Raw genomic sequence first — 20,903 nt, forward strand, 5'->3', positions numbered from 1 at the left:
GTTCGAACATTTCACCATGATGAAAATATTGTGTCTACTGAATAAACTGACAGTTTTCTTCCTATTGGAAGACCTTAAGTCATTCCTGAAATTCTGTCTGACGCGCGTTTCGATAACCAAGTTATCGTCTTCAGAGAAGTCGAAACGCGCGTCAGACAATGTAATTGTGAGCGTTGGTGTAGTGCTAGGTATAAATAGTGTGATCAATATGAACATCACCAACGGTTCCAGAAATTCCAACTTAGACGAAACTCATTAACCTAAAATATCTATTGCTTGCAAAAACATTTAAATCGTAGTATTGCGGTCCAAGAATACTTGACTTCATATAGTAAATAGGCGAAACTTATTTATAGTTGATCCGAAAGTTTCCTCCTTCATTCCGATTGAGATTGGTATATTGGTTTATGCATGAACACCACGTCATTTTAGTGTCAATGTACAAGACTTTTTGAACCGCCAATATCCAAATAAGTGAATTGGAATAATTGTCCTCAAGATTGGCCTTCCCGTTCACCAGACCTCAATAAATGTGGTTAGTTTCTGTGAAAGGGCGTTAAAGAAGTCTAGTTTTTTTAAGTTGATTCCCGTGAAAAATTTTGGAATCACATTACAGTTTAAATTGTTCTGAAGACAAAAGTCTTGTAAGTAGATAATTTTGTACTTTATACAACTTATTCCAAAAAAATCTAATACATAAATCTGTAACCCGAAGTCTTGTTCTTGAGGCAGATTCGTTTAAAACACATATTATAGATACCAGTGGTCCGGGCAAAAATCGCTCCAAACAATTTTTCACGCATTTGGGGTTGTTTCTGGGGGTACAAATAGTAAATTTAAGGCAGGGGAGACAAATTATTTCCATTTATTTTAGAAATTACATGGTACAATAAATCAATGAAACCTAACCTAACGTCTAAAACCTAATGTCTAAAATAATGGAAATAATATGTCTCCCCCGCCTCAAATTTACTATTTGTACCCTCAGAAACAACCCCAAATGCGTGAAACATTTTTTGGAACGATTTTTGCCCGGAGTCCCAATTCTAAATAATTTTTTGATGACTGCCCACAGTGTTATAATCCCAGATACAAGATATTTGAAAAAAAAATTTGCATCTCCTTGATGGAGACGGTTACTATTCCTCATAAAAAATATTTGCCGAATTCCATAGATGAATAATTACCACTACTTCAAGCATTCCACCTTGCGAAGTGGACACACGCGAAAATAACTAACTGGTACTTGTTTTTCTTTCAGTACTCCTTCAGTCGCCAGACGACGTTACTCAAGACGCAAGTGGTAGACGGTACACGTAAACGGAACCAAAGCCGCAGTGATAGAGTACTGGCTGTAACACACTCGGGCGTGTCGGTGTCTTCACCTAGAGCCCGAAGGTACGAAATACCGATACGGAGATCATCTTCACAGAACAATACGTAGAAAGAAAGAGAGAGAGAGAAAGAGGTTGACCCCAAAGTTTATTTGACATAAGCACGTTTGTGACCTTTAGTTTTGTTAAAAGATTATGGTGTTTGTTGGGTTTGTGTTCAGGTGAATTATAATGGGTAGTGATTAGTGATTATTTCGCGTTCGACTTTTGGAAATCGTAATATTTAAGTGAGTATTAACAAAAATAATTGAGAAAGAAATTAATTTTTGTGAAATTTAACAAAGTTTGACGGTTAAATAATAAGAATTAAAGTTTAAAAATTGTTTGAAATACTATATAAAACAATCTAAGGCTTCTATACACGGTGGTTACAAATTTTGGGAACAAAAATAATAAATTTTAATAAATGTTCTTAAATTACATGGTGAATTCGCTTTTTTATCATTTTTTTTTTCAGTAAAACCATAAGTAAACATTATTGGAAAGTAAAAATACCGTTATATAGGTATTAAATACAGAGTAGTATGTAAACATCTGTTCAAAAGTTTTAAATTAATTCTTCAAAACTATATTATATTAGAAATTGGTTTTTGACCAAACAGGGGTGGACTAAAATAAAATTATTGTTTCACAAATATTCGAATACACTATACAACGATTGTCTAATAAATTTTTGACTAAAGTAAGATATTTTTATTTCCCAATATAAGCGTTGTTTCGTCTGATGAAACTCAAACTTTAAAATTAAGAAACAAGAAAAGTCGCTGGTGGCCAGATCGTGTGAAAACGTTGGGTGGTCAGCTAACTCGAAATAAAACTCGTGACTTATGATCACGGGGATCACCGAAGTACGAGTGCATTGTCCCAATGGAAAAGCACTTTCTTTTTCTACAAATGCGGTCGATTTTTTGAATCCCATTTTCGGAGAACGTTCACCCTTTGCAATCCACTGTCTTGATTGTTTTAGACGCAAAAAACCAAAAGCATTTGGGTTAATAAGGCCTGTCAAATGCTTGCTTTTGGTTCAAAGTAAGCATGCATAATTTTACAGTCAGTGTGTGGCAAATGCGTTCTGTTGTAGCAGTTTTCGTAGTTTCGAACGTTTGTCATTCTAATTCAGCTGCCAAAAATTTTCCAGTCGTACATGAAAGTTCAAAAATTTCAGAAAAATCTAGAAAACGATTCAATTACACGATATCAAACAGGTTAATGTCGGAAACTTGTCAAGAGAACCCTCTTGTAATAAAATGATTCCAATAAAATTTGATTTCTGAGTTTCCCGATAGGGTCAAGTGAATCTGTCAAGTCTCTACAACCAAAAGCTCCCAAAACATAACCCCTGCTCGTTTTTCCTATAGTTCCCATATATTTTTGTTGATCTATCTTATTCCATGTTGTTAAATATCCAAACAAGACCCTTTCATTAAGTTTTTCTTTGAATGTTTCTTGTAGTAAATTGTTTCTTATAATTTCATCCATCGTATTTGTCCTAAGTACTTCATCTTCTAGATATTTGATCATTTCTGGATCTCCGTATTTCCTCTTTTACTTCTTCATTCCTGATTTCTTCCACATTTATATTCCCTTTTTCTTGCCATTAGTAGTAGAATTTTCCTTCAGGTTTTATTCTTAGTTTGTTTTCTATATATTTGATTCGTCTTATCTCCTTTATTTTCATTTCTCCCAATGTTTTTATGCTATGCCAGAACTTTTTGTTGTTACATTCATATTTTTCGTTCATTTATTTTGCTGGTGAATCGGTTCACCAGGTTGCAAAAAAAATTTATATTTCTCTATGTGTTTCACTGACTTCTATTCCTCTATGCCAAATAATAACCGATTTAGAATAATGAAAAAATTCTATCTGTAGGGGAAAAAAAAGAATTTGGTTGTAACAGGGTCCCAGTTGATTAATTTTGACATTTTACTTGTCAGCTGTTCATATTAAAGAGGAGGAATTATGTCCGTCCCTGTTAGACTTTCCATGTACAATAAAATATTTATTATGAAGGTTTTAATCAGCCTAAAAGTGATCTAACGATAAATTCCAAATTTCCTATAAAACTAGTACATTATCTGCAGATTACCACGTAAAAACTTGTATTTTGGTATCCTGAAACTATTCTCAAAATTCTAATATAATTGGATGATCGCAAGTTTTAAAGTCAGTGGTCAAAGTTTCACATTTTTTACAAATATCTCGTTTTCTATGGGTTTTACGCCATTTGTAGTTATAATCACTATTGTAGAGAATTGAATTCTCTACAACTTTTGTCTCTAACATTTTTTTATATCTTAATGTGTTTTCGAGATAGAGAGCGTAGAGCGCGCGGTCAGAGAATTATCTGAGGTCAACTGATAGTCCCGATCAAAAACTCGTAGTATTGAGGTTAAAATTTATCGCTAATTATATAATTATCATTTTTTATCAACTATTTTTTTAAGTAACTACTATAACCATACTGAGTACAACATTTTATCGGAAAAATGTAATTTCTTCAATTTTGAAACATCGTATCTCATTAACTACGAATTTTAAAGATAATTTGCGAGAATTACTACTTAAATTTTGAAATATGGCAACACTGATGTGAATATGTCAAATCTGACATTGACAGAACGTGTTGTCATACGAATGCTATTTGACTTGTAAAAAAAATGAAATTAAACTTTCGTGCGATGATTTTCTGTGACTTTCGAGGTATATTAAACCAATTGTGGTGAGCTGATCGACTTTTGGCGATGAAGCACCATCTTCACGTGTTTCACTAATTGTCTGAATTCAATCGTGGTCATACTTCGCTACAAGATGAATTTCATGAAGATCGTCAGAAATCGGCTGTTGTGCCAGAAAATATCGATGCTGTTCGTAAACAAACAAAAACTTTTTTGAATAGTCAAAACATCGAATTGATCCGTCGCACAGTCCACGTTTGGCACCCGATGATTTCTTTTTAAAACCGCAGATCAAAAATAAATTGGTAGTTCAACGTTTTCCTACACCCGAAGAAGCTGTTTATGCGTTCAAATCATATGTTTCGGAATGGAAAAAAATGCTTATCTTGATGGAAAATCATAAATATTTGGTTTTATATTTCTACTTCAAAACTTAAGTAGCGATTCTCGTATTATGAAGGCGTTGTTCGCTGAATTACTATTTCATCTTCAATGTTTGAATGATGTTTCTTCAAATTATCTATCGAACTGATGCTGCCACTGGTTGTATGTATATTATATAAAGTCAATGCCCTAAGAATAATGTTATTTGCAAAACGGCGGTAAGATAACTGCAAAATTTAATCCGTACAATGAATAAGAGAAAATGGAATTATTCAATTGGTTATTTCAAAATGTTTGGCGTTTCGCCACAATTCAATTAAAGAATTAAAGTTTGAATTTGAGAAATTCTTCAACATAACAGTACATGGGAACCTACAAGACAAAATGATTGTTTTGTGTTATGTTTCAATTGTGTGCGAAAGTAGGTTTTCCCTCGATTTGCATGTAACGTAATAATTTTATCTCGGATCAAAATATTATCTGAAAATGTCATTTGGAGTAACTATTCGTTTTTAGCTAATGAAATATTAGTTTTATGGGAACTGAAATGGAATTACGTTTCAATAAAAAACGTCAACTTTATTTACATACAAATTGTAAAAACTTGTTTATTTAGAACCGTAGAAAAATTATTTCTGTATTCAAGGGGACCTAAAACAACAATTAAGAAACATTATCCGCTTTAAATTTTTTTTTTTTTTTCGTAAAATTATCCGCCGGGAAAGTATACTACTTTGTTTGATTGTAATTTTTGATTAAATGAAAGAGAATGGGTCTTATATTAGTGCGAGCCCTTTTGAAAACATTTTTCATTACATTCTCACACATTTCACGCGGTATTTCATTAATTTCACCACGAATATTTTGTTTGAACTGCTCCAGCTTTTCTGGTTTGTTGGCATATACCTTGCTTTTACGATATCCCCACAAAAAAAAGGTCGGGGCAATCAAATCAGGCGACCGTGGAGGCCAATCAACATCACCATTTCTTGGAATAACTTGTCGTGTAATGAGGTCTCGCTGTATGCGATGTGGCACCGTCTTGTTGTAACCACATGTTAATCAAGTCGAAAATATTCAGTCGTGGCGTTAAAAAGTTTTCAATCATAACACGATATCGCTCCCCATCGACAGTTACCGTTCAGTTGCAAAGAAGTAAGGTCCAATGATTCCTCCTGACCAAATTGTCACTTTTAATGGACGCAAAGATGATGACTGATGAAGAATTAAAGGGTTTTTCAAAATTGTGGCCAAAGTTGATCTTTGAAGACCAAGCTTCTGAGCACGGCGTCGAATCGAGGTTGATGGATTGTTTTGAACACTTTCTTGAGCAGCAGTAATATTTTAAGCCGATCTTACAGTACGTTGTGGCCCTCTTTCTTCTAAATCGTTCACTACACGATAAATATTGACACATTGTTTGTCCCAAAAAATTCCTCATCGTCACAGTAATCGATAATTGATTTTGATAAAATGTTTTAACGATTAAAACACGCTGGTTTAACGAATATTTTTCCATAATAAATTTGCCACGTTTCTACTTCACGACTGCCACATATGAACTGTCGACACTAATGTTTACCAAAATGGCGTCAAAACAAAGTAGTATACCTTCCCGGCGGACATTCGGTATAAATGATGGATATTAATAATTAAAAAAGTAAATTGACTTTATGGCTTATGGAAATAAAATACCCGCAAGACTGTCGGCTGAAAAAAAAATGTCACGTATTTATTTCCTGTTGTGAAGCACCAAGTCTTGTTTGAAACGTGCATATCCTGCAGAGGGGCATGACTTAAATAATCAACACCGAATAATAGGAATTAATTCTTCGAGCATGACACGGCGAAAAAACTTATAATAACATTATTGTGATGAAGTTTTATCTATAGATATACTGATGAATATTGATGATAAGGTTGATAATGCTTCATAGTGTCAATAAGTTCGATACCCTTTTTATAATAAGAATCGTCAAATCTTTGACCACCGAACCATCTGTTCATGTCTAGGTATAGAAAATTATCCAAGCGGGTTAAATCTAGCGAATAGGGTGCTTGAAGTAGCAATTCAAACTGTAACTCATTAATTTTTGCCATTTTATTAATGGATGTGTGAGCTGGTGCATTTTGTCTTCTTCTTAACCAAATGCGACGTTTTGGCTTGATTTATTCGCTCAAACGTTGCAATAATATTCTCCGGCCATACATTTTCCTTGTTCAAGATAATCAATGAAAATTATTCAAAGCCAATCACGAAAAACCGATGCCATGACCTTGCCTGCGGATGGAACGGCTTTCGCCTTCTTTGGTTCTTCGCTATCAGTCCAAGTGATGAACCCACGTTACATCCATGGTTAAGAAACGGCTTTATTTCTGTGAAACATTCGATGGAAACATCTTCAGGACGAGATATTTTCCAAAATATTTTTTGCCGTCGTGTATATGAATACCGTAAATTGTTGCGTAAGATATATTATTAACTTGATCAAATACCTATTTAATAGAAAGTAATCTAGCTTATAAAAGTATACTGGTTGACCTGCTTTTTGCACCTACTTAACAGATCTACTAATAAAAAAATAAAAATCGTACCAAGTCGGTTGTAAATAAAATTGGTTCTGTAAATGTTTTCTCGCGGGTTACAAATTATATTTTTTTTTATAACATGTGGTTTCGGTCGAGAGAAAATAAGTCGTTAATTTTTTTGTCGAGTGAATCATAGAAAATACGAGTGTAGTCGAAACAACTAAGTTATATCTTCAAGCTGTTTTTTCTTTCTTCTTTCCAGTTTTTCTGTAATCTTGTAATTTTTTATCTTTATGTGCTGGGCCATATCTTCGGACTGTTAGTGATTTTTCTTATAAATTTTCAATCAAAATCTCCTTATTGACAGAAAATCCCGTCTCTATTATCTTCGGCATTGCATTTCCGATAATTTTCATCCAAAAATCATCTACTCGTATCACATCTGGAATAGTTTTTTGTCTTATTTAGAATTATCTGATTCGTCAGAATCGCGCTGTCTTCCAGTCTAGTGGCGTTACATCTGTTTGCAGTCAACCAAATGTCAAATCCTTCAGGAATAAGTTGAACAGATTGTTGTGGATCGTTGCCATTCATATTGGGATTAAGGAAACTTATTGCTTTAGTTAATTTGAATGCTAAGGGGCAATTTACCAAAAAGTTTAAGAACCGTATACATCAAACAGTTTCTATAATCTTTTTGGTATCTTTTTCTTTGTCTATTTTATACACAGAGTGTTGTCTGATATTTCTTTGCAAATCCCTATCCATTATATTGTTCTTTCTGATTTGAAGCTAAGCTTTTAATCGAGAAAAACCATTTTATAAGCCGCTGAAATTGACATCGAAAATTTCCCAGAGATATCAATTTTTGAAGATAAATCGTAATTCGAGGTGTGCAACTCAGTACCTCAATCATTGTTTGTAGGCCATTTCAATCAATATTCAAAATGAACGGTGTTTTTTTTTTATGTTTTAAGCAACTTTTGACAAATTGTTGACTATGATTTTTCCATTTAAATACAACCTTGACCTACAATACCTAAAAACTGTCACATATTATTGGTTCATTTACCTTATCCACCATCCTTAAACCAAATCAAAGCTTCACTTTTACAAATGAATTTTTTAAAAAACAACATGAGACTGTAAAAGCTTCAGGGGAATCCCAAAACAAGTGTCAATATCAAGCGATGTTAGATTGTGTTAGAACTAGACAACCATATATACATGAATGCAGTTACGAGGGAGGTTCAATATGTTGGTTTGTTAAGATTTTCGGAAGATTTGTGAGCTATACCAACATCAATTTACTATATCTGGTTTGATCACGAAATTTTTTCTGGTTCTGGGAAATTTCTGTCGTTTTTCCCGGTTTTCGAGGCCCCTGTTATAGTAGTCATTAGTTTCTTCAAAATGTTATTAATTGTTTATATTAAAAATCCATGCAGTACTTCGAAACCTTTCTAAATATCATGGAATCATCTACAGTAACATGATTAGTAAGTTAGTTAGCCAGAGCTAGGAGACTTTAGAATGGCGATGTTTTTAAATATATTCTGTGAGTTGTTTGTAACATTTTACGTTAAAATATACGATGTATATTTGCGAGAGAATGTCAAGGAGGAATACCATCTTTAATTCATTTATTAAATGACATTCCAAACATATCGCAGTATTTAGTCACGTTTACCTTCGTCAAAAAGAGAAGGTTAATGTTTTGAAATACAAGTTTAACAAATTAACGATGATATTTTCTGAGCGACTATACACGGGAAATTAAAATAAGATCTAGTTGTAGGTATCATGTAATCGAAGTTAAAGGTTTTGAGGTTGAGAAGAAAAATCATTCTATACTTCATTGTTAACAAAAAGATATTACATTGATAGACGAAAAAGAAACAAAAGATTTATTTTCAATAGAGGCTCAAAATTTAACAATATCTAGAAGCAAATTACCAATACTCGAGAATTTATCTACTGCAATACGATTTCCACTTCAAAACTTCATTTCTGGTCTCAATTATGGAGATATTACTGATAGAAGAAACAACATTTAGGCATCCAAAAACCAAGTGTTTTCACTAAAACCAATAGGAATGATTTTTGGTATACGAGCAGTTTTTTTGGCATGGCGAAACTCTATCTTGAGCTAGTCTAAATAACTGTTCTGCTTCTTCCTCTACGACCTTCAACTTTACCCATCATAATCAATATTAAACCGGCATTATGTGTCCCAAATAAGCTATTTTCCTGCATTTAATGTTATCCACCAGCATTTGCTCTGTTAAGCATCAATTGTTTGCACATTTCAAAAGCCTCTAAACGATTAATGGTAGATATTTTGTCCAAGCTTCGACACCATATGTAACATTTTATCATCCGTTTCCTGAGTTGAAATTTTAAATTTTCATTAGAGAAAAGTGATCTACTAAAAATTGTTGTACCAGCTACCTCAATTCAACATTTTATTTCTTTAACGGGATCCAGTTGTTCAGTGATGTAACAACCAAGATATTTGAAACTGGACACTCTTTGAATCGTTTGTCCGTTTACCTCGTGTCATGGTAGCGTCTGAATATTTTGTTTTAGAACAGTTAGGCCATCCGCACACGGGGGGTCGACTCATTTTCAATTCGAGTTTGCAACTTGACTGCGCAGCGCGCAATCGGAATCGTGCAATCGGAGTTTTGCAATCTGTTTGCAACTGGAGTCCGCAACTCTCGGCTGATAGTCGGTTTCAGTTGGCAACAGAGCTCGGACATGTAGTGCTAGTTTTTGAAAATGCATTATAACAGTAGTAGAGATTACTATCAGTAATCTTTTTTTTTGAATAACCAGGAAGGTGGTTAGGTACAACACTTCATGCTTCTCCACCTTTTCAACAAAAGAAATATTGGTTGAATGAGATTGATCACTCATTTGAAATAATATAAGGCCCTCCGCACCCGTGGTCTTCCAATGTACGGCACGCAACTGAGATTGCTGACGACCGGGAGTCAGCGTTGCGTGCAACTCAAGCGATTCACGTTGCCAACTGGATTTGAGTTGACGACTGGCAGTTAGCCCAAGTGAGGACTCCCACTGTGAAACACTGACAAGGTTGGGCGCGACTCCCGTCGACAACTCGAATTGTACGTCTCTATCTCTATCTGAGTCAAAAGATCCAGGACTAAAGTCAATCTACAAAGGGATACCCTTCGTCGCGCAGCTATAGATTCTGATTAAGGATTTGCATATGGTTAGAAAGGTTCTAACGAAACACAGATATACTTTTACGATGTCCAAACAACTTGACGAGAAGGATTTATACCCAGCAACTAACCCATTACCAATCTAAATCTTCCAGGGGGAAAGGAAGAAGGTCCCGTTGAATAGGAATTCGTTTTCCTTACACCAACAATACAATAAATTGATATTAGATAGGGTACCAACCACTTCGAAATAAATGAAGCGAATGAAGTCCTGGTCTAAATTTTCCCTTTTCTATTTCAGATAATGAAAAAGAAGGCTATAGTAATTTTGCTGTTTTCGGCTGCAGTATTCGCTATAACAACGGCGCAATGTCCTTGGCATCAAAAAGTACCAGAACTACTGTCGTCCTGTCTATGTTCGTATAATTTAGGACACGAACTATCAGTTCAATGTGACATAGTGGATTTTCCGATACTCTTATCTGCTCTAAATCGATACGCCTCATCAACCCCTCTGGATTTACTTTATATCAATAATTCTACTATCAAAGAATTGAATGACGAAATTTTCGTCAAGCTCAAAGTACAAAGTATGCAACTTTCCGGTTGTAGCATCAAAAAAATTAGCGACGATGCTTTTGCGGGGTTAGAACAAAATTTGAGAAACTTAAATTTGCAAGATAACGAATTAACCGAAGTACCAGTGAAGAGTTTGAAGAATTTAAAAAATTTATCTCTATTGGATCTTTCGCATAATAAGATCAATCGAGTTCCCTCCGGCGCGTTTGAAACATTAACAAAATTAGCAACTTTAAAATTATCAGATAACAATATAACTATGGAAAAGGGCGCTTTAAAAGGCTTGGAAATTAGTTTGAAGAACTTGAATTTAAAAGGAACTAAACAGAAAAAAGTACCTGAAGCTATACAGGGAATGAAAACTTTAGCGTTTTTGGATTTATCTCAAAATAGCTTGAAGGAACTACCAGGACCTAACGGTGATCAAGCTTTCGAAGGCTTATCCTCTCTTACAGCCTTAAATTTAGAAAGGAATCTCATTCAAACTTTACACGAAAACGCTTTCCACGGGATAAGAAAAACATTGAGCTCTTTGAGTCTTTTGAACAACTTACTACCTGATTTTCCTACTGCTGCATTAGGTGCTTTGAAAGAATTACGTGTTTTGGATATAGGATTCAATTTATTAACGGAACTACCCGAAAATGCTTTTAGCGGAAATCCTTCTGTAACGTTACTAGCTTTAGATGGGAATCCTTTAGCTACGGTACCTTTTGAAGCTTTATCGCATTTGAACAACACTTTGAGGGGATTGAGTCTTGGAGGAAGGTTTATGCATTGTGATTGCCGGTTAGCATGGGTAAGTATGTTTTTTTTTATTTTCAAAAATATATAAAGAACAATACTGAATGTTTTTTTCTCTATTATGTATTGTCGAGCTAAACTTCTCTTAAGATAATGTCAGTCCAAAAAAATAAACAACAATGTTAGTTTGACGTTGAGTGACAGTAAGAATATAATTTGGTCAAAATATTTAATAAAAAATATTGTTACGGACTGAACTGAAGCCGGTCCTGTCCGGTTGTAGTGGAATTCTAAAATTCGGGAAAGGCGCAGTACGTTTGTTATACCCGAAATTCGTTTGATGTTTTTATCATAGCTGAAGATTTGTTTACATTGTTTCTTTTAAACCAATTTCTAAGAAGGTTTATCCATTTATTCGTTTTGTTCCTTTATTTTTTAGAATTTTTTTTTGTGTATATGAACGAGTTTGTTCAACACAGTTAGTTTATATAATAAATAGCCAAAGGGAATAGAACAAAGTATAAAAGTAACTGAATAACCTAAATAAATTAGTTAAGTGTAGTGTAAAGTGTTTAAATAAGTTAAAAACTTAACGAGACGGTGTTTATTTATTCACTACACGATTAGAAAGAGTGTAAATAAATAAAAAAACATTACAGTATATTGTAGATGAAGAGATTTCCAAACTTTAGAGGCGATAAATCGTTGTTTTAATCCGATTTTCTGCCAAAAGATACTTCAAATGAAATCGATTCATCACGAAAAAAAGTGTTTTAGAGCTCGACATTATAAAAATAAAAATTCATGAGAGTTTGGAGCTCAAATGAAGTGATAAGATTCAAATGATGGTCTGCAGAACCATCCAAAAGTTTTGGCCTATCAACCGCGATGCCTCTTGGAGTACAGCTTTACCACTATTTTTTCAGCCAACTCATTAAATGGCTTGAAGCATTTCAGATTCAGTTTTGATTCGCAGTTCGTGTCGTGTCCTAATAACTGTATTTAAATGTTTTTTCAGATAGTTTTCAATATGAAAATAAAAAGAAAAGCTTCGATATACGTTTAGTTTTCATTTTTTTTGTGATAAAAACGAAATAAAACTGAAACAACTACATATTGAGCACTCTTGGATATTCGATTGAGTATACGGTAAAATTTTTAGGTTATCAATTGGATCCGTAATGGTGATCTTCAAGTAACAAGTAGAGAACGCAATCCACAATTTTGCGGTAGTCCACCGAGATTTCGAGATCGAACTTTCTACAACATTCAACCGGAAGAACTCGGATGTCCACTTAAAGAAAAAGCCACTACTACAACAACTATCGCAACACCTACAACTGTTTATAAGAAGAAAGAAGTCGTAGTGGAAAAACCTAAAGAACCAGTTGGAGTTGCTACGGTTGTCAGCGCCGATTTAGATGATGTGGTAACTTTTTAATTTAGACAAGGTATCTCAAAATTGACGATTAAAAGAATTAATATATAATCTTGAAGCATAGCCACGTCAATTTTGATACAACCTACGTAGAAAAAAGAAATTGAATTAAAGTTCTATTTCCAGATTCAAGCTAATCCAGATGTTCTACCACCTGCATCTTCAACAACTAGAGCTCCTTCAACTAAAACCACGACCATCTTTAGTAGCACCTCTACGACAAGTAGGGTAACAAGTTCGTCTTCGACTACAGCAAGAAGTACGACACCGAAACAATCGATTCCTCATTGGAAGAGCCCTCAGAAGACACCTACGGTATTAGCGTATCCTGCAAGAGGTAAAGAGGATACAAAGGAAGTGATTGTGAAAAACGCTTTTAGACAAGACAACTCTGTTATAATACAATGGAGTTCTAATACGGCCAACATACTCGGTTTTAGGGTTGTATATAGGTTGTTTGGAGATAAAAGTTTTAAACAAGGACCTCCTTTAGAAGCCAGCGAAAGGGAGTTCAAAATCAAGAACGTTCCATCACAGGTATGTACAACGACGAGGAATTATTCTCATATTTCATTCATGTGCATTGTAAGTACTTCAAATTGTTCTTTTATCTTACCACGCGGTATTACAGCCCTACGTGACCCTTGCCCTACTCAATTAAGGACCTAGAGAGCATTTCATCCCTTGATTTGAAGTACCATCCTGTAGTTCACGTAGTTCGGAAATCGTAGGTGACTTTGTTCAACCATCTTCTTCTAGTATTGGATACTTCAGCTTTCGCAACTTTTTTTGGCATTAGGGAATCTTCTATGTTGAAGATGTCCAGGAACCTTCGAGTTCTGATGACACGAGTGATGCCTTGGTTTTGTATGCTTCAGTAATCTGTCAGAAACCACGTTTCATCTCAATATGAGACTATTGGACGAATAAGAGTTTTGTAGATATGCATTTTGTCATCTTCAGTAGACTCAGATATGCATATTAGTCCCTTAATTCGGCTTGTATTCCCTCCTTGTTGGATATTGAACAGTTTGCATTGTTATCTATCACGTATCTCGCTCTTTATTGATCTTGAATGGTCACTTAGTTGAATGTCTATTTTATCTACAGCTCTTCCATAGACATTATTATCAAATTTATCAGCCTTCTAGGTATTTCCAGGTCTTCAAATGCCGCTATCACTTTGGATATATATATGACCTCGTAAACTGAATTAAAACTGGATAAATATACGTCCAAACGAAAAATTTCCAAGTCGCTATTGAAGACTTGAAGACTTCCTGGTGTGGTTGAGAATATGGCAATGCGTCGGCCCATTCCTCATTGATGTAACAGAGCATTTCAACGATGCCGCACCCCGATTGTGCCGCTCTTTCCTCATATCCAAAGAAACTTCATCGTGACGGCGTAGAGGAAATCATAGAAGCTGATTTAGCTTCAGATGATTACCAAGGATGATTTAAACGTTGGAATCATTGCGTAGAGGCCGAAAATAAGATATTGTGGGTCACTTTGTTTTTTACTGCTGATCAATATGATGTTGTTGATCGTATTAAATTGTCGGTTCATCAATTAGAAAATACCAGATTATAACAATCTATGTGAAGCGTATAATGAATAAATACATTTAATATGGGTTCTGAGAAATCTAGAGCATAACGTACATATATATCATTATTTAGATTACTCTACACAAGGTTTATCTTTCACGTAGAATAGATATGATAATTCCATTATCAAATGCAGTAGAAATCGAAAGCTAGCTAGCTAGCACGTTTACTACGCGTATATTTATGTGGACAGATCAACGAAATGTATTTTCAATTTATTAAAAAGACGATTTGTACGGTTAAACGCATTGTATTGGTCCTAACAAGCATGAATTCTGTTTGTAATGAAGCAATACATTAAAGTGATAAAGCAATCAGAATTTAAGGAAAAATTATAGCCAGTTATGTCTAAAAATAGAAAAATATGTAGTTTCCGGCAACCCATACCACAACTGAATGATGGTATACAATAAAACTACCCTTGTTATTGAAGCTTTATACAACTGAATGGGCGGAGGAACCAACCCAAAATGATAAACGATGTAGGAATCCATTGGACGACCAATCATAAGCTATGCAGCTTTCAAATGGTGACCAAGAACCCCCTTTGGGAATCTTCATAGAAAGTGTAGCAATAAAGGCACAAAGAACACGAAGCCCCGCGACTTGACTGGGCATCTCAGCATTCTAATGAAATGTACAGTGCACACAGATATGATAACGAACATCTAACTGTGCTTGACCAAAAACTATAGATAGCAATCGACAAATGTAGACAAATAGCTCGAAAAGAGAAAATGGACAAGTAGGGGCATGAGTATATGGCTCAGGAACCAACCCAATGGGATCAGAACGTTCCATTTTCCAGGCGCACAACGTAACTACCGCAATGCAAAGATATTCATATTATTAGATAGCAGAGCAGCCCTACAAGTACGTGAGTTGAAGCTAGTATGGTATTGAATTGAATATTTGAAGCAAACAACCAAATTTTTCTTATATGGGTACCGGAGTACACGAAAAAGGGGGGAGAATTCTTTCCATAGGATCACAACCTTTCAAAGGTTTCCCAAAAAGCGATAGAGTCATAATCATAAAGAAAAATCAAAAACATTGAATTAGACCCCATGTCTGAGTCAATCGAAAAGATTTCTTTCCTCTTCCACCATTTGGAAAAGGTCTTTTCATTGAGCAAAGACGAGCTGAGGAGAGTTACCACCTGAAAAACATCGGAGAAGCTCCCGACAGATTCTGTAAGGAACCAAAGGAAACCGACGAACCCCTATGGGTCCGAGGCAATCCATAAACTTCTTACGAGCTACCGACAGATTCTGCAACGAACCAAAGGACACCGACGAACCCTTATGGGTCCGAGGCAATCCATAAACTTCTTACAAGCTACCGACAGATTCTGTAAGGAACCAAAGGAAACCGACGAACCCCTCTGGGTCCTAGGCAATCCATAAACTTCTTACAAGCTCCCGACAGATTCTGCCACGAACCAAAGGACACCGACGAACCCTTATGGGTCCGAGGCAATCCATAAACTTCTTACAAGCTACCGACAGATTCTGTAAGGAACCAAAGGAAACCGACGAACCCTTTTGGGTCCGAGGCAATCCATAAATTTCTTACAAGCTCCCGACAGATTCTGTAAGCAACCAAAGGAAACCGACGAACCCCTCTGGGTCCGAGGCAATCTATAAACTTCTTACAAGCTCCCGACAGATTCTGTAAAGAACCAAAGGAAAACGACGAACCCCTCTGGGTCTGAGGCAATCCATAAACTTCTTACAAGCTCCCGACAGATTCTGCAAGGAACCAACGGAAACCGACGAACCCCTCTGGGTCCGAGGCAATCCATAAACTTCTTACAAGCTACCGACAGATTCTCTAAGGAACCAAAGGAAACAGACGAGTCCTTTTGGGTCCGAGGCAATCCATAAACTTCTTACAAGCTTGTTAAAGCCAGAAGAGGTAAGCCTACTTTGCAAAGACGTTGCTGCCAGGTTGGTAAACAGTCCGGGGAACACAATAGATAAATAGGTGTCAAAGTGTTAGCGAGGTAGATTCACGATCTTTCGCCTTAGCTCATCTAATCTAAAGCTATAAATATGTCGCTTAGACATGAATTTCTGTTGAAGTGAGGAGTTTTGTGATCTGGATAAGGAAAATTAAACGCATGCAACTGTTTTATTGTTTATGAATAGAGTTGGAAACGACAACAGTCATCGATTTAGAATAAACTATTTCTCCGTAATCTAGTAGTGGAGTTTTACAAAGAAAATACTTGGTTTTATAAGGCAAAATATGTTAAAGAAGATGTAAGCTTTTTTGCTTATGTTGGATGTGACTTTCAAAAAAGATAAATGGGTCTGAAACAAAGTTTTTCTTTCATTTACTATTGGTATGTTTTCGTTAATAATATTAATGCCGAAATTAGTAATTACACAACGTAGTTGTTGTCTGATGCAACCAAAAAACAGTGCAAAAGACTTTAATTTTAAATTATAATTCAATGTTATTTAGGTCGTTATTAAATCAAACCTGGGATTTTGAAAAATAAACGCAGAATTTTGAATAATTTGCATGCGCAGTAAATTAGAGAAAATTGAACAGTTTTTTATGTCTGTTACATATAAAGAAAATAATAATGGAACTGAAATAAAAGCCATTTTTGTTGTTGAACTTAAAAGCAGAAACTTGATGTTTGAAATTTATTTATTTTTTTTTACAGGAATGCATTATAGTTTGCGTCGTGTCTCTGGAAGAAATCAACGTCACTCCAGACACAGTTCCTTATACGCAATGTCGTGAAGTACGTACAGTATCATCGGCGTCTTCTAATATGGATAAAATCACCATAGCAGCAAGTGCTGCTATATGCGGTACGATAGTCGTGGCAGTTATAGTTTTTATAGCAGCTTCCAGAAGACGATCGAGGAAAATGCACGAATTACACCAACAGAAACTGGGAATGAAACACGGTATACCCATAGCTGGTTTACCTGTTAATTGTTGCACCGGTATGCCAGCTAGTCCCGGTGAACCGCTATCTTCGTTGGCTACTTTGAATGCTTTTAACGCCACAAAAGTAAGAATTTTTTACTAATTTTTTCAATCGTTATGCGTTTTACAAAGTTTGTCATATTTATTTCAATTCTGTTTGATGTACGACAACAGAAAATCGATTAGGAAGATCAAAATTTTTAGACAATTTCCCGTTAAATAGCAACAAAACCTTAGGACTGTCTGAAGAGGGCTAATTTAGTTATCCAGTAGCACAAATCGGAATTTTTTGTTCGATTTATGAATGGAAATGAAAAGCTGATCTTCCAAAATGTAAAATATGTTGATAGAAACTTCACTAGATCTATTTGAAACCGCAAATACCAGTATTGCAGCGCGCGACTTACGCCTCAATTAATTCATGTTGTAACTTGTTAAGACAACTCTCTAATTCTGTGAAAAGTACGATTCCTCTATTTTCTTTCAATCATTCTTTCTTTGTTTATTTACGACGCGATACGTTTTTGTAATAAATAGTATGGAGCTTAGAACAACACCTCGAAGATGATGGGACAATCTCGTATTTTGCATCGACACTGAGGCTTAACCAACATGTTGCAGTGTGAGGCACGACGATGATTTAACGTCCGTGTCAGATATCTACCATTTGGACACCTCTCAAACCTCAAACAACCGTAACCAATGCTTTCTCTGAAGACAATCGACTTTTGGTTTTCTTCATCTTTCTTTCACAACCCACACTTGATTGCACTCATTCGAAAATGTAACGATGCACCACAATGGACAATTCTATGCAAAGAAACTTCCTCTTCATTTTTAAAACGTATTCGAAGTAATCTAATGCGAATTTTAAGGAATTTTTGATCACCACTAACGAATCTAAGAAAGCAACGACATTTTTATGTATCCCAAATTATTTCTGATGATTCATAGCTGACAAGAAAGTGATGAACGGTCATTAGTGACATTGGTGCATTAAATCTTTACATTTGATCATAAAAGTGTAATTTCTCCGAACAGGGCGAGCAGTTTGTAGTAAATTTCGGTTAGTTTTACGTTTATAAACAAAGAAATTTATACGTTCACTCATCGTAAGGGCTACTAACTTGAGCATCGAACAATCCGACAGATGTGGTTGCCTTTATCATTAAATTATCAACCCCTTCCGGAGATCCTATACAACATGGTGTAACCGATTATCTGAAGTTAAAGTTAGAAAGTCACACTCATACAAGAACCCTGTACGGAGTTATACAGGATATTCCGCTTAAGAACCAACACAAAGCAGAGATTTGAGGCTCTATAACTTGGTATAGAGATAAATTGATTCTAATCGTCATATTTTGGACTCCTCTAAGTTGAAGACACTTTAAAACTTCTTCCTCTTTCAATAAGACCAGGTCCTGTACGTTTCGGCCTCTTCCTAGATCTTCCTGATATGCTGAACTCCAGTTTTACTTTGTCCATCTATCTTCTGGTATTCTTTCTACTTGATCCTTCCAGTATCTTTTTTGTGCCCTAACCCACCTCAACATATCCCGTACGTCCAATTCTTCTCTTATATCATTACTCCTTATTCGGTCCCTGAGGACGACTCCCTTGATGGTTCGCAGTATTTTAATCTCTGTGGTTCTCATTAATCTTTTTGTTGTCGATGTCTCGGCTGTGGTTTCTCAGGCATATGTATAGTATTAGATGAATATTTGGAATGTAATTGTTTTAGGAATGGGATCAAATATCAGCTTACAGCACTCACAGTCAAAGACCGAGGATGTATACTTGCGATGCTCCCCCTTCCTTGGACGAAATGCGATCCCATTTCGGACCGAAACCTCATAAAAGATCGAACGCTGACGGACAATCACAAAATAGTTTTTCCAATCATTCCGGAAGATATCTAACGGCGAATGCATTCCCTAACAATCTGTTAGCATCGAGACAAGGTAAGGTTAGTGTGTTTCAGAAATCACTGTGGATGTTTTAAAATGATGTTTCTTTTTGTAGATTTACGCCAATCCCGGCAATCGTTAGCGATGCAATCGGACAGGATGTCGTCTTCTCGAGTACCTCATCCGGCTCATTCCGTAGTATCCTCCAGCAGACGATCGAGACCGAGGTCAAGGTCGCGCGATCACCAGAGACCGAGCAGTCGATATAGTAACGCCGGTTCGACGCATACCCTCAACAATTATTGTGATAATTCGGATAATTGGACCGATCACGATATGGACATATATATGGCTAGGAATCCAACGACTAGGAACGGATTGGTGCCTCTGTGAGACTGACATGGAACGTTAAAATTTTCAATAAATGTAGGAGAAAGTTGTACAAAAAAAATTCGTTCTAGAATGGTTTAGAACGTTTTAAAATGTATCCTGTATAACAACTGTAGTTAATTACGAAATTTTTTCAATGTTTCGTAATATTTTTCATTTAGGAAGTGAGGTTATGGATTGAACAACGTTTGGGAATATTCTAAAAGACTCAAATTATCATTAGAGGTATGTTACACCTTCGGTAAAGAATTAATTGCGTCCAAACAGTTTTGAGAATGTTTTGTATTTTCCTATCTGTTAAGTAAAATAAATTCCTAAATCTATCGAACTGTCCATCGATTACTGATAAGAAAAAACATATATACATTATCTGGAAGGTTCTATGATATATTCTATGATAAATAGAATAATTCTGGAATGTTTTCGAATACTTTAGCATTTTGCAGAAGGTTGCAATTAATAATTTTCAGCCAACAATGATTATCGATGTTTGAAACGTTTTAATTCTTAAAAAAGATTGTATCTCTCATTGATCACTAAAAAAAATCCAACTGATATTGTGTGGGAAGTTCAAGACGAATTAAAGAAAGTTCCCAATTGTTCCCAAATTATACTTGGAACAGTAGCGAAATGTTTGAAAAAACCTTTTTCTTAATTATTTTTTAATCAATCGTATTTTACTTTGATTATCTGTACAAAAAAGCATCTGGACAACACCCGGAACGTTCTAGATGATTTATAGATATCCTAAGAAACTTGTAGAAGTATTCTAAAATTCTAATCTAGAAATTATAGTAAATTAGATACTTAAGACGTTCTGGAACAAATGTATAACGTTCTAGATGAATTCAAGAATTCCTAGAACGCTCTGGGATTAATTGGGACTGTCTTAGATGAATTTAAGAATTCTGAGAACGTTCTGGAACAAATGTATAACGTTCTATATGAATTCAAGGATTTCTGGAGCAAACTGGAACAAATGAAGACAGTTCTAGATAAATTCAAAAATACTATAACGCTCTGGAATAAATTAAGACTGTTTTAGATAAATTTCAGAATTCTTAGAACGTTCTGGAACAAATGTATAACGTTTTAGATGAATTCTAGAA

At 35.3% G+C, this 20,903-nt stretch overlaps 2 protein-coding genes across 2 annotated transcripts in view; one reads left to right on the forward strand and one right to left on the reverse strand.

Annotated features, from left to right (window-relative positions):
• LOC130441644 (rab3 GTPase-activating protein catalytic subunit) overlaps nucleotides 1-20,903 on the reverse strand; it is a 57,045-nt gene that overhangs the window by 31,756 nt on the left and 4,386 nt on the right. The gene's annotated exons all lie outside the window — the stretch shown is intronic.
• Nucleotides 1,274-20,119, forward strand: LOC130441645 (vasorin). The gene is made up of 7 exons (XM_056775420.1): nucleotides 1,274-1,621; nucleotides 10,476-11,552; nucleotides 12,660-12,926; nucleotides 13,062-13,472; nucleotides 17,223-17,579; nucleotides 19,239-19,458; nucleotides 19,520-20,119. Exons 2-7 carry the CDS (start codon nucleotides 10,479-10,481, stop codon nucleotides 19,795-19,797), a joined length of 2,607 nt encoding a protein of 868 aa, XP_056631398.1. The 5' UTR covers nucleotides 1,274-1,621; nucleotides 10,476-10,478; the 3' UTR covers nucleotides 19,798-20,119.

This window comes from Diorhabda sublineata, chromosome 3 (genome assembly GCF_026230105.1).
Source record: "Diorhabda sublineata isolate icDioSubl1.1 chromosome 3, icDioSubl1.1, whole genome shotgun sequence".
Taxonomy (NCBI): Eukaryota; Metazoa; Arthropoda; class Insecta; order Coleoptera; family Chrysomelidae; genus Diorhabda; species Diorhabda sublineata.

Excerpts from the sequence above, each read along its gene's own strand:
- LOC130441645 (XM_056775420.1), top strand. The coding sequence starts at position 10,479 with ATGAAAAAGAAGGCTATAGTAATTTTGCTGTTTTCGGCTGCAGTATTC. Across the intron at positions 12,927-13,061 it reads GCGCCGATTTAGATGATGTG|ATTCAAGCTAATCCAGATGT; the intron begins GTAACTTTTTAA and ends TTCTATTTCCAG. Across the intron at positions 13,473-17,222 it reads TCAAGAACGTTCCATCACAG|GAATGCATTATAGTTTGCGT; the intron begins GTATGTACAACG and ends TTTTTTTTACAG.